The sequence below is a fragment of the Eleginops maclovinus genome, chromosome 15, assembly GCF_036324505.1.
Source record: "Eleginops maclovinus isolate JMC-PN-2008 ecotype Puerto Natales chromosome 15, JC_Emac_rtc_rv5, whole genome shotgun sequence".
NCBI classification, from domain to species: Eukaryota; Metazoa; Chordata; class Actinopteri; order Perciformes; family Eleginopidae; genus Eleginops; species Eleginops maclovinus.
This window is the reverse complement of record NC_086363.1, coordinates 18,579,897-18,594,443: the sequence shown is the minus strand read 5'-3', so window position 1 is coordinate 18,594,443 and position 14,547 is coordinate 18,579,897. Positions and strand designations below refer to the sequence as shown.

Below are 14,547 nucleotides of genomic sequence, written 5' to 3'. Positions count from 1 at the left end.
CTCACAGGACGCTCAGCTCCGGACGTGAGGGCTTCATTTCTAGGAAGGATACCGTTATCAGGAAGAATGTTTTTCAGACAGAACACATTCCTCATAGATCTTTCGATATTTTATTCCATAATGTAGTGAATGATATATTCCCCGTATTTTCAGACTTTGGCCCTTTTTCTTTTGTCTTGTGATCACTCCGTCGTGTTCTTGGCTCACAGTCAGACGGGATGTGGTACAGAAGTGAATTAGAGGATGGATACGAATCTAATAAAACAGGTGAGACGCACATTCGATAAAAGTGTGACAGTACAGGATGATTTCTGACTTTATATATACTGTCTATGTTTATGACTCCATGTTTCTGACATGCGAGCTACCTACATCTTCTGACTGTGATTTAAAGGCCCAGAGCTGCAGTACAGCAGCTAGCACGATGCTATCTCTGCCTCTGTAATGCTGTGCTACAAGGCATTTACCAGTGGTGTAAAGTAACTAAGAATAATTACTGAAGTACACCACCTAAGTACACCTTTGACTTTACTTTACTTGAATAATTCAATTTTGTGCCACTTCTAGCCCACTACAATTCAGAGGTCAACTGTCTGCTTTTACTGCACTACATGTATTCAATACCTTTAGTTACTTTACAGATCTGGATTAATGATGGTAAATATAATCAGCCCTTAAATCAGACTGTAGTTCACCTGCAGTAAATCAGCAGCTACCCTGCAGTATACAAAGCCATTCAAACTAGCTGCACCTTTACCAGCTCTGAGAACACTTTAATGATCAATCATTATAAAACATATCAGAGATATTATTCTGAAATGGACCAATCAAACAATGACTACTTTTACTGTCGCTACTTTAAGTACATTTAGATGAGAGTACTTTCTACTTTTACTGGAGGAACATTTTGAATGCAGGACTTTTACTGTAGCAGAGTATTCCTACACTCTGGTACTTCTACTTTACTCAAGTACAAGACCTGAGTACTTCTACTTTTACTCAAATACATACATGTGAATAGAATAAAATAGACAAAAACAGAATGTAAAACTATATATTGTACTGTGAAATAAAATAAAATACTGTTCAGTGTAGTAATAACTATGAAGATAAATAAAATGTAAGATGCAAACAGATGAAAGCCTTAGGTTATAAAGGCATGTAACCGAGCTCAGGCGTTTAATAGTCTTCTGGCGTGGGGGATAAAACTGTCCCTGAGTGGTGGTTTTAGTCCTGATGCTGCGAGCCCTCCAAAAAAAATTGAAAGAAATAAAAAGTAACTTTGTGACTGTCAGGATATAGATTTACAGGTTTCTTGCAAACGTGAATACCTTGTGTGACTGACAAGCCTTTTAAAAATGTGTTGATTCAGGGTCCAGTGGTGCGGGTTCTCCAGGATGGGTCCCTGGGAGCGGTATCTATGGCGGGCGCCGACACAGCGCCGTGTCTGACAGTGGGGACACCGGGATCGGGACCTACTGCTCTGACAGCGTGGAAGGTATGTGTCTGTCTCTTGCAAAACGAGCATGTTATTAATCACTGAAATCAAAGGTGAAGGTTTTAAGACACATAGCAGCTTCAGACATTCAGCAGTTGGGTATTTAATGACGTATTTTATGTCGCAGAACAAAGAGTGGAAATATCTTTATGATTCTGATCTTGTGTTGATGAAGATGTCCGAAAATAATTCTTCTAATGCTCTGTATGTCCTCCAGATGACTCCAGTTCCAGTACCACGCCGTTGTCTTTTCAGCCGCTAACGTCGCAGCATCATGTGGGTCAGGATGAAGGTTCCGTCCCCCTGGTCCACGTCATGCTGTCCCCGTCCTCCTCCCCGTACACCGGCTGCAGTACGCCAGCCTCCACCGGCAGCACTACAGGGCGTTGGAGCAGATCCTGCCAGCTGCTAACGCCCGCCGTGACTCCGCCGGGGGTCTGTCTGGACATGAAGGACAATCAGCCCCTGCGGAGGTGCTCCTCTCTCACCAAGCTGCCCTCGGGGGCGGATAGAAGCTCGAGTAGGTCATCTGGTCTTCAGTTCAACCCACAAGGCTCCCTGGATCGAGGACTGCTCCATGGGTACAGGAAGGAGCCCCTCGCTTCTAAAGTGGATCTTTACCTCCCCTTGTCTTCCTCTTTGCTCTGCCACAGCCTTCTGCAGCGCTCTCCGGGGGCCGGCCCCTGCTACCGCTACAACCCCAGCAGTAGATCCAGTGGTTTGGAAAAGAACCGGTCCATGCCCTCGAGTCCGTCCTCATCGGTGAAACTCAACAGTTTGGACATGAACTACAGCGCTCTACCGGAGTCTAAAGTGGCTCGGGGAGGAGGTGCACAGCTCTATGGACTCAGCTTACCCAAACCAGCTGACTCACTGACAGATCATCAGACCGACAGAGGGTCCCCCATTCAGCCGGCGGTGCGCACCCAGATGTGGCTCACTGAGCAGATGGAGTACAGGCCCAAAGTAGAGGGCGGTGGTCCACTCACTCCGATCGGTGCTGCTGGATCAGAGGGCTGTGGAGAGGCGCCTTCATCATGTCCACAGGAACCGGGGCTTCACCAGGTAAGAGGGTTTTATCTGAGGTAGCCTAAAAAGAAAAGAAGTAGCAAAAAGCGCATAGAAAGAGAAAAAGCAAAAGAATTACGAAAAAAGGAAGATGTTCTGCGACAGACCAATCAAATATCCAATTTTAAGTTCCTGACACACCAAACAAATATCAAACTTGCGATGGCTGCCTCCTGTCCAAAAGTCACACCTCAAAGCCTCCAGCCAACTATCACCTGCGTTCTGTGCTTTTGTGAGGGGAAAGGTGTAGGGATAATGTGCAACGGACCGGTCAATATCGCATAAAGAAGGTCTAGAATCCCTCTAGACTTTTTTTTTCTCATTAATGACTGGCTTTTGCACATTATCCCACTTATTACACGGGTACTTACTTAATAAGTCCGTCATTGGACACGATATATAGATTTTTACGTGATTGTACTGCTGCTGAGATTTAAAAAGATTCTGTTCCACGGCGTACCGACGACAGGGACTGAGGCGACAGGGACTGAGGCGACAGGGACTGAAGCGACAGCAACGAGACTTAAAATGAAAGCAGCACTGATTCTGTTTTAACTTGTTCTCTTTTTCTTTTCTTTACTGGGGACAGTTTAGCCATCATGAATCCAAAGTTTGGTGCTTTCCACAAATAAAAAAAATGAATATTCAAAAAGTCTTCTCACCCTTACTTCCCACCATGTGCAACTTTGAAGTACAGACAATGCCATCTGACCTTAAACAAATCCGATGTGTCATCTGTATTATTCCCAACATTTGTTATTGTGTTTTATTTAGGTTATGATATATGATTTAGGAGCGTAGTGGATAAAAGTGGGTCAGGCCACTTTTATCCACTACGCTCCTAAACTGTGGAACACCCTGCTAGGAAATATCAGAGCGGCCAACTCGGTGGACATTTTTAAACGACTGCTAAAGACACATTGTTTTGGATTACCTTTTTATTACCGACACTTGCCTTTTAATGGTCTTTTAGTCTTTATAATTGACCTATTTCTATATTGTTTTATTTATTTTGTTGGTCTTAAAGGGTTTGAACTTCTATTGTTTATTTAACAGTTTGAATAGCAACATTTCCTTCTAAATTGGTCTTTTAATATTTTTACCCTTTATTATAGTTATAAAGGTTTTATTGCTTTCATCCTTTAACATTTTATTAGACACATGTTTGCTTTTATGTATTAGGTTTTATATCTTTGCATTGATTTCTTAGTCTTGTGTCTTATTTTCCGAGAGGAACCATTCCTATGTTATATTTTGTTGCTATGCTGCATGTGTCTGAAAATGTGTCAACATCTGATCTGAGGGGAATTTATTGTTGTTTGTTTTTAACTTGTGATGTGTGCCATTTTTATAAAGCATTTGGAGCTGCACGTGCTGTATGAAAAGTACTAGATAAATACATCTTTATTATTATTATGATAATTATTATTAAGCAAACACTGACTAATACAATACATACCTGATCATTAGCATGACTACAATCAAAGATGACACTGTCTCTGTCCCTTACAGGATGTCATCAGCACACTGACGTCATTACTTCAGGCTATGAATGCTTTATGCTACGATGCTATGTGCTATCCACTGATGGTGTGTTTGTGTGTGTGTTTCCAGGTGCTGATGGGGACCTCTCTTCCTGTACACACTCTTGTGAAGGTGAAGGAGGGTCTGCTGAGACAGAGAGAGCTGGAGATAGAGAGGTACTGCAGGACACACACACACACACACACACACACACACACACACACACACACACACACACACACACACACACACACACACACACACACACACACACACAAAGAGCTTAGTTCTATTTTCAGACCACCGTGACTCATTGTATACCTTCAGTGTGTATGTAGTGTACTATGCGGATCTCTGTGTGTTGAGCTGCTCTATAGAGGTGCAGGAATGAGTCTTAAAACCTGGAAATAAGTCGGCATTTTACCTCTTCTGGTTCCCTTGTCTTGAAGTCATTGTTTTTTTGGTTAGATGCCCAAAATAAGATTTGAACATCTTCATACCAAACATTAGCGCATTTAGCTTAGCGGAGGTGATGCAACCATGTGATGTAGTTCCTTTATAGCCTAGCATTAGCTTTTTACCTTTGCCGATCGCTTTCACGCTTAAAAAAAATCACAAAGCAGAGTCAGTATTTGGAGATCATACTGCTGAACTTATTTCTCACCGTTAAACACAAATCAATATTTTTTTTTAATGTAGAGTTCCGGATTTTCTTTTTGATATTCTCTCACTGATAAAATAAACCTCCCATTAAAATTAGAGACTTTTCATTTCTTTGTAAGTGGGCAAACTTACAAAATTGGCAGGGGATGAAATACTTATTTCCTTCACTGTATCTCTTGTATGTTTATGTATTTCCCCCCGCTGCTCTTGCTTCATCCATCTCAGCTTGAATAGACACTTCATGAAAATGTGTTGTCCCTCCCTGGTGTTTCAGACAGAAGCAGCAGATCCTGCAGCTCCATGCCCGGATCAGAGAGAACGAGCTGAGAGCAGAGCAGGTGCTACACAGCCAGCGGGGTTGGTTGGATGACCCGCCCTTCCAAAAGGTAACACCTTTCTGCGATCAATGCGGATTCATATTCTGATATTTAACATCAAAGTATTCAGTCACAGTTTGTGTCGTCCAATAGGAATCAGCGTTGAGAACATGCAAACAGCCCTCTGATAGGCTGTGCTGCGATGAGGAGCTCGGGAGGAAGCTGGCGGTGGCTGAGCTGGAGGTGCTCCAACTGAACGAGTTCTTCAAGCAGGTCAACCACAAGTATACCGAGGACATCAGGAAACTGGGGGAGAAGGTACAGCAATATGTAAAGGATAATATTTCACAATTCCACAACAAAGATACACATTTTTGGAAATAAATACAAATTAGGAACTCTGTCACAGCTCAATTGGAGTCACATATCTGACTTTATATAAAGGCCTAACAAATGCCTATCTGCTTCACAATTCATGAATTGACAAATGGCTTTGTAAGTGGGGAATTGTCCAGTGGTATGGCAGAGATTTGAAAATGGACTTTGATTATGGGAAATGGCTGAATGTTTTGGCAGACTGTAGAAAATATGCCAAGGATGCAAAAGAGAAGTAAACACATTATTTGATAATACACAGACATTAACACACCCAAACACGGCTCCAAAGAATGAAGTGATGAAAGATAATTTGTGCTGGAAGTGTAAAAACACTAGTTGGGACTTTCCTACACCGTATATGGGAAGGTGTGTTGGTGACCCCTTTCTAGGTGAAAGTCGTAGAAGTCCTGAGGAGCTGGTCCGGCTCAGTAATCCCCTTGACTCCTGTCTTGTGTCTATTAGCGGATGGATCTCAGATACCACATACTGTATTTTAAAAAGATAATTTTCTGTTCATATGGTTGGTTTGATTAGAGCTTCAAGAATAATCCTAAGACTTTGGGCAATAAACAAACCTCTGGATGTGAAGGAATGGGTCGATGCAATGGTTGAGGCTGCTTCCTTCGAGGCTATGCTCACTGGGATGAAAGGCAATGAAGATGCTGAGGATGCTCCTTGGGAATGTTTCTGGACACATAAAAGACAATTTTAGATACTTTATTTAATTTTTAATTTAATCAACGATCACACACACATTTTCCATGCTGGTGTGCTTGATTTCTATTTTATTACTTTTATTTTTTGAATTATTATTATTATTGTTTTATTTAATTTTATTTATTAATTGTCTTTTAATGTCAATACCAGGACCCTGAGGGAGGGGGATGTGTTGATGCAGTGTACCGCCACTATTTCACTGCCGTGTGTGTTCAAAATTCATCAAATGAACCGACAGCATATTATTACCCATAGTAAATATTATTATAGAGCATCTCTTCCCTGATTGGCTGCTGGGCTCTGATGTCACTAACTGTAGTTTGATTAAAGAGTTATTATCTCACTGGATCTTTTGTCATGTTTCAACAGAAACTTGATTTATTTACATATTTTATCTTGGATTCATCCGTTTCACCTTTATTTTTAATAGAATTTATTTCAAATTTTCATACGAGCAATCTTAAACCCATAATGTCTTTCAGGGTGAAATGCCAGTTTATTCTGTAAATGCATAAAACAGAAAAGAATAAATGAAATTACAGTCAACATGGCCCGATTCCCGACCTGTGGTCCTTTCCGGATCCCACCCCAACTCTCTCTCCCACTTTCCTGTCACTCTCCACTGTCCTCTCCGATTAAAGGCAAAAAGCCCCCAAAAAATATCTAATAAATAAATGAAATAAAAACATTACAGTCAACATAATGTGAAATCAGTGTTCCGGGGTGTGTTATTGTTCTCAGATAAAGACGAGGGACCGCTACATCAGCAGTCTGAAAAAGAAATGTCAGCGGGAGAGCGAACAGAACCGGGAGAAACAGCAACGCATCGAAACCTTGGAGAAGTACCTCTCAGACCTGCCCACGCTGGATGAGGTGCAGACCCAGACCCAGCAGGTACACAAACACACAAACACACATACACACACACCAGCAGTGTTGGGGTAATGCTTTACACATAACCAGTGACTTTATAAAGAGGTAATGCCGTTACTGAATAACTCACTGCTGAAAGTAATTAGTTACAATACTAGTTATTACTTTCGGATGACTCTGTAACATCCCCTGAGATGCACCATAAATGAGGAATACAAATATAAAGTTTAACCTCATTTATGCCAAAAATCCTTAATCTAATCAGGACAGTACTGAAAGACAGGCCTCTGCGGGCTGATTTTGATGAATTGAATTCTTGGTAGATTTTTACGATTTAGGGCACTCTAAATCATCTGGAGTGAACAAATGACTTATGTATTTGAAAAATAATCGGTCCACAGTAGTAGTGATAATTATTTTTATTGTGCTCTTTATATCCAATAGTCTTCCAGTACTCGTGGTGGTCAAAATCAGCCCACCAATAGTTCAAATGTGGCCACTTTCTGATTAAAACTGTAACAGTTTTATCCTAAAATGTCAAATGGATTCAGCATTCTGAATAACCCCTTGAATCACTCCAAAATTGTTCAAATCAGCCAAGCCATTTTTGAACTATTGTCCACATACAGTATGCTATTATGCTAATCTATGCTAATAACACAACTTATGCTAATTGTGCAAATTGCCCAACATACTGTATGTGAGTTAGCATCCAGCAGTTTGTAATTACTGGGGACCTGTACTATACATTTCTAACATCAAACTCTGGGGTACTCAACATTTCCAGGTTCACTATGCTGGCTTAAAATGCACGGCAAATTAAAATCCAACATTGTCAATTAGGAGTGTGATCAAAGCGTTGAAGTGTGTGTGTGTGTGTGTGTGTGTGTGTGTGTGTGTGTGTGTGTGTGTGTGTGTGTGTGTGTGTGTGTGTGTGTGTGTGTGTGTGGGTGTGGGTGTGTGTGTGTGTGTGTGTGTATGTGTGTGTGTTCACAGCAGGAGCAGGTCCAGCAGAAAGCCAAGCATCTGGAGAGAACTGCATCCCGACTACAGCAGAGCCTGGAGGAAGGGTACGCCCTGATGAAGGAGAAGGACATCAGGATGGAGATGCAGGCCATGAGGGAGAAGGAGCTGATCGCCTCCGTGCAAAGGTACACACTCTGACAGCAGAGGGGGGGGGGGGGGTAGTTTTACATTCTGTTATTGTCTATTTTATTTTATTCACATGTATGTAGACTCCTGCTTTGACTTGGTCATTTTCAACACCCTTCTTCTTTATGTCCTTTATATATCTATTTAAGAGTAAATGTCAGAGGCAGAAGTACTCAGGTCTTGTACTTGAGTAAAGTAGAAGTACCAGAGTGTAGGAATACTCTGTCACAGTAAAAGTCCTGCATTCAAAATGTTCCTCCAGTGAAAGTAGAAAGTACTCTCATCTAAATGTACTTAAAGTAGCGACAGTAAAAGTAGTCATTGTTTGATTGGTCCATTTCAGAATAATATCTCTGATATGTTTTATAATTATTGATCATTAAAGTGTTCTCAGAGCTGGTAAAGGTGCAGCTAGTTTGAATGGCTTTGTATACTGCAGGGTAGCTGCTGAATTTACTGCAGGTGAACTACAGTCTGATTTAAGGGCTGATTATATTTACCATCATTAATCCAGATCTGTAAAGTAACTAAAGGTATTAGATACATGTAGTGCAGTAAAATATACCATTTACCTCTGAACTGTAGTGGAGTGGAAGTAGAATAAAGTTGTACTAAAGTGAAGTATTTGAGTAAATGTACTTAATTACTTAACACCACTTGTCTAACGGGGGCTGTTTAGGTGGAAATAATCAGTGGGGGTACAACTGCTTTGGACTATAACGCTGTGTTAGGGCCATTGTAGCAAACAAATAATTTCGGAAGGGAAAAATGTCTGAGTTTTAAGGATTAGAGTCGTAAATCTTCCAGAAATAACTGTGAAAATTTTAAAGTAATACATTAATAACAAAATAAATATTCAGAACTTTGAAAAACATGTTTTCTTGCCTTAATGTGCAATAATCACCTTTATGTAAAAACATACATTTTAATAATGTCTCAACACCAGACTATACCAATTAGTTCTTCAAGTTGCTGCTCCTCATTTTTAACCCTGGATGTGTTCTTAATTGTTCTTAATTGTCTTTATTTTATTCTAGTATTACTGAAGTGTGCTTTTATTCTCTATATTTAATAAGTTAGCTTATTCTTTATCATTGCTAGCTATTTTTTTTACCTGCGTTGCCACTTCTGGCTGTAACGCTGTAACTGTCCCTGCTGTGGGACTAATAAAGGAATTCTGATTCCGATTTTTGGCAAATAACCACATGGCTTCAGTTTGCATCACTCTGATTTACACCTGTAATAAATAACTTTATTAAATTGAACTTACCAATCAGATTTAGCAATTAATAAACCATTTTAGCTCAGGTTTGTCGTATCAAGGAAACAGAGAGATGTGGCTGTGAGGTTGGATGATAATTGTGTGTGTGTGTGTGTGTGTGTGTGTGTGTGTGTGTGTGTGTGTGTGTGTGTGTGTGTGTGTGTGTGTGTGTGTGTGTGTGTGTGTGTGTGTGTGTGTGTGTGTGTGTGTGTGTGTGTGTGTGTGTGTGTGTGTGTGTGTGTGTGTGCAGCCTGCAGCAGAAAGTGCAGTTCTGTCTGGCTGATGGTGTGAGGCTGCCCATGCAGGACCTGAATCGTCTGGAGGTGGAGAACACGGAACTCCTGGAGCAGCAGGACCACAGCAGCAGGGTAGCGTCCCCCGCGCACACACACACACACACACACACACACACACACATATGCATTCACATGTACACAACTAAAGTCAACATGATGAACTTGTTGTCCCCCCCCACCAGCTAATCGAGCATCAGAAGGAACGGATTGAGAGGCTGACCTCGCAGCTAACGGTAGGCTGACAAATCCACACATAGCCGGGGTACATCATACCCAGTGTGTGTGTGTGTGTGTGTGATTGCTGACTGATACTGTGTGAAGTGCCTTGATTGGTCGCAGAAACTGGAAAAGCACTACATAGATGCAGTCTATTTATAATTGTTTTAAATTATTTTTAAAGTTAGGGGTTAAAAGCATTTTTTAACTTTGCTTAATGTACTTCGCAAAAGTATACAGTTACAAACCTAAACTTAAAGTAAGCTTTAAAAGGAGGCTCAGGTATAGTAACAAAGCCAACATTGTATCACTGTTTAAAGTTTAAACAACATTACTGGTCAGCAGTGGCTCCCAACCTTTTCTGTCTAGTGTACCCCACTCTATAAGAACCCCCCCACTCGTCTGTGATGATTCCCCTGCATTATTTCTTGTGTTAAACCCTTTTCAATCACATTCATCCCGGCTGCTCCATAGATGAAGATTACTTGTATAACTCAGCTTTAATACAAATGCATTTAAACTTGACATTTCCACTTATTGTCAGTGATAAATAATAATATTGAGACACCTTCAGAAGTTTCAACATCTTTTGTTAAGACTAGAGCTTCTACTGAGACACTGGAGCTTGTTTGTCTTTCAAGAGCCGTGATAGTTCTGCGGGCGGGACACCAGGCTCATGATTTAAAAATGTGTTTTTGTGTGGAAATAATTTGCAATCTCTAATCTTTCTACGTACCCCCTGCAATCCCTTCAAGTACCCCTAGAGGTCCTCATACCCCAGGTTGGGGAACCACTGGTCTGACCGATAAACTCAGTCTTCCCTCTGTGCTGATTTGTCAGGCCACTAATACGAGACTGCAGAAGCAAAGAAGCCTCCCCCAGGAACAGGAAACAGAGGAAAGCCGGGCCCCCCCACCCAGAGACCCCCCACAGGTATCAGCGTTATCACTGTATGTCTGTCTGTGTCAAAAGAGGTCTGTAGTTGCCTCTTTTCCACCAAACCAGTTCCAGTTCTAGCTCTTTTTAGCCCCAGTTGTGTTTCCACCGCCCAGAGCCCGACTGGTGCTGCGTCATGACATCACCGTTTACATCTCAGATTTTCTCCCCAGCACCGCTCACAGCAACAACAGCCCTTATAGCTCAGGTTAATCTCGCCCCTCTGACTTAAGCATGACGTTGCCAGGCAGCTGAGTGGGGGCAGCAAAGAACCGGTTTTTGGTGCTTAGAGCTGGACGGAAGAACCAGAGCTTAAGCTGGCCCTAGCGCGGAACCGGCCCTGGAAACGTTTGGTGGAAAAGGGGCATTAAACTCAGAGCTGAAATTAGGTACACCATAAACACTAAACAAAAAGGACTGGAGTGGAATAATAACCAGCCCCGGTAGACTGTAATCCAACAGCTGCAGGGAGAACGACTAGCCGGCAGCAATACCAGGCTAACGAGTTAACACTCTTTGTGAGTCATAAGTAATGCATTACTTTTGAGTAACTATCCCAACACTGATGACCAGTGATGTCATCCATGGGTCACGAGCCTTGCCAAGTCAAAGAAAAATAAATGGCATCAGATATGAGATCAACACATTATCTCTATAAAACCTGAAATAAATGCTTCCATGAAACTAACGTGTGTGTTTCCCTCTGAGGAGCAGCAGGCGGGGGACAACGGGCTCCTGGTGGAGCAGCCCGAGGTGGGCCGGCTGCTGAAGGAGATGTCCCTGTGTCTGCTGGACCTGCAGGCCCTCTGCAGCATCCTGGCTCAGAGGGCGCAGGGGAAGGAGCCCAACCTGTCCCTGCTGCTGGGCATGAAGTGTATGTCTCACACACACACACACACACACACACACACACACACACACACACACACACACACACACACACACACACACACACACACACACACACACACACACACACACACACACACACACACACACACACACACACACACACACACACACACACACACACACACAGGATCTATTTGAAAATAAATTGTCCACAGTAGAGTAAAACATCTTCATCTTGTGCTCTCTATATCCAATGGTTGCAACACTACTAGTAGTCTAAATAAGCCCACCAAGAGTACAAATATGGCCACTTTCTGTTCAAACTGACTGGTTTTATCCTGAAAATGTCAGAAATTGATTCAGGATCCTCAATATCCCCCAAAATCTCTCCAAAATACTCCAAATCAGCCAAGCCAGTTTACAACTATTGTCCACATAGGCTATAATGCGTAATTGACGCAACTTATGCTAATCGTGCTAATTGTCCAACATATGCAAGCTAGCATCTGGTAGTTTGTATGTGCTGGGGACCTGTACTGTACATTTCTTATATGAAATGTTGGGGTACTGAACATATCCGGGTTTACAGTGCTGGCAACTAGACTAAAGTGTACTTAGTTACCCCTCGTGATGATCTCTGTCCCTCTGTGTCTCTGTGTAGCGCTGAGTGTGTCCGCGGAGGAGAGCGACAGCAGGGAGGTGGTGGAGGAGGAGCTGAGGGTGAAGCTGCTGGAAGTCGGGCGGCTCCGGGGGGACATAGACGACCTGAGGTGGAGCATCTCCGAGCGCTACGCCCAGGGTAAGGGGGACAGCTGTGTCTCCCAGTGACACCCACTGTGTTCCAGCTCTTTTACTTCCAGGGTGCAGATGTGCCATGTATGCCAGTCATTTGTTGATCGACCACACACCACGCTTTACCCACAAAATATCAAACATGACCAAACTCTCCAGGGTAACGGAGATGGATACAATAACAACAAATCTGCCCATGTGGAGACAACTCCTCTGGGCTGTTACGATGCCATGCCTTTGAAAGAATTCAAGAAAATGAAATTATTGCGATGTCTATAGAGAATGTAAAAGTGATTCATGTTTAACTTTGTATCAGTGTTTTATTTGCAAATATAGGAGGCGCAGTCTGTTACTATTGCTGTACAAAAGCATGCGGGACAAAGAAACAGAAATGGGATTAAAGGGATGGATTATTTTTACAGTATATCATTATATGTGTATTACCATATCAATATTACATTTGTTACATTAACTTTATTGTTAATACTGGTATATGTCAGAGGATTATAGTAAAATGAGGCTCTTTTGATTAAGAAGGGCAGCTGAATGGATTACCATCAGTATTAGAGCTGCTGCTTGTTGCGCGGCCCTCTAGTGGCCACAGATATGTTAACTTATAGATTTAGATCAGCGCCGATCAACTTTTGGACCGAGGGCCACACACAGAAAAATATACGAAGGGCTGGGCCCCCCACTAGAGGTGAAGCCTCATAATTTAAGTTATAAGTTAGCTAAATCAATCAACTGAGGTACATTATGCTCGATAATTGAATATGCTTTAGGAAAACAAACACTCCATCACAGCTCTCCATAGGGTTCATTTATTTTGTTACAAAAAGTGTTCTTAGTCCTCAGATTGCTGAAAATGAGGGGAAATATGAAGGATGAATATTCACATTTTGATACATAAATAATTTATTGGGCTTTTTTTATCAACTAAGATTTGTTTGAAAATGTTTTCAACTTTAATTGACTGAATTTATTTGACAATTAGGCTTCTTAACACATGAATACTGCTGTTTAATATATTTTTCTACATGTATACTTAAGTACAATATAAGACAAACACAAGTTTCATGTGTGGGCCATGTTCCATTACACTTTTAAAATTTGCTCAGGGCCAATTAAAAAGGGCCGCAATTTGCCCCTTGGCCGTAGATTGGACACCCCTGATTTTGATAAATACTACAATCTTAATGAAGCCTCTGTAAGCATAGCAGAGCACCTTCAGGCATATTCAGTTATTGTGACTCATCAGTAAATAGGAAATTGTCTATGCACATGCTAAAAATGATATTCACATGGATCTCCTGCACCTGTCCTGGTGCCGGATACTGAAATGCATTTCTAGATGTTAGATAAATCTGATCTATGTGAATTTAAATGTCTTAATAAGCAATGTCATGGATAATGTGTCAGTTAGCCATCATGCTAATCTTGCAGCCAAAGAAGCTGAAGGAGCAAAGTGAAGCAGCACATGCACTTTCTGGAACTTTTTGTTTCTGTGCTTCAGGCGAGTTTGAAAAATGTAATAATTTCTCTACTAAGCTTTATATATCAAACAGACTGTATGATGTAATAGCTTTCTAAATGTGTCAGTAATATACCCCAGCCACTGGATGGCCTGCTCCTCTACAGGACCTGAGTCTCTGCTCGATATTATTTTACGTTTACTGACTAAATGTATGAATGCCAAAAATGTTTGTTTATATGCAGTGATGTTCCTAAATACTATGTTGTTGTTTTGCTATAAGGAGGTTTGATCATATTTGTTGATGGCAAATAAAATTATTTTTCTAAAGAACGTGGAACACTGGAGTCAGACTATTTCAGGAATGGTGGACATAACAGAGAGCTGGAACACGCAAAGTCAGCATTATTTGAAGTTGTCTGAGGAAAATCTGGGGCGTGATTCCAATTAACTGGAAGATTTCCCCTGAATGTACGACAGGAGCAAACAGAACCAGGGAACAGAATCTGCTTAATATCAAAAAGAAAAGAAAG

At 41.6% G+C, this 14,547-nt stretch overlaps 1 protein-coding gene across 1 annotated transcript; it reads left to right on the top strand.

Annotated features, from left to right (window-relative positions):
• Nucleotides 1-14,347, top strand: cep85l (centrosomal protein 85, like). The gene is made up of 13 exons (XM_063902576.1): nt 1-267; nt 1,373-1,498; nt 1,716-2,563; nt 4,181-4,266; nt 5,028-5,139; nt 5,224-5,388; nt 6,907-7,059; nt 8,035-8,189; nt 9,702-9,819; nt 9,930-9,980; nt 10,804-10,896; nt 11,608-11,773; nt 12,413-14,347. Exons 1-13 carry the CDS (start codon nt 219-221, stop codon nt 12,577-12,579), a joined length of 2,289 nt encoding a protein of 762 aa, XP_063758646.1. The 5' UTR covers nt 1-218; the 3' UTR covers nt 12,580-14,347.
• Nucleotides 14,348-14,547: the final 200 nt, after the last annotated feature.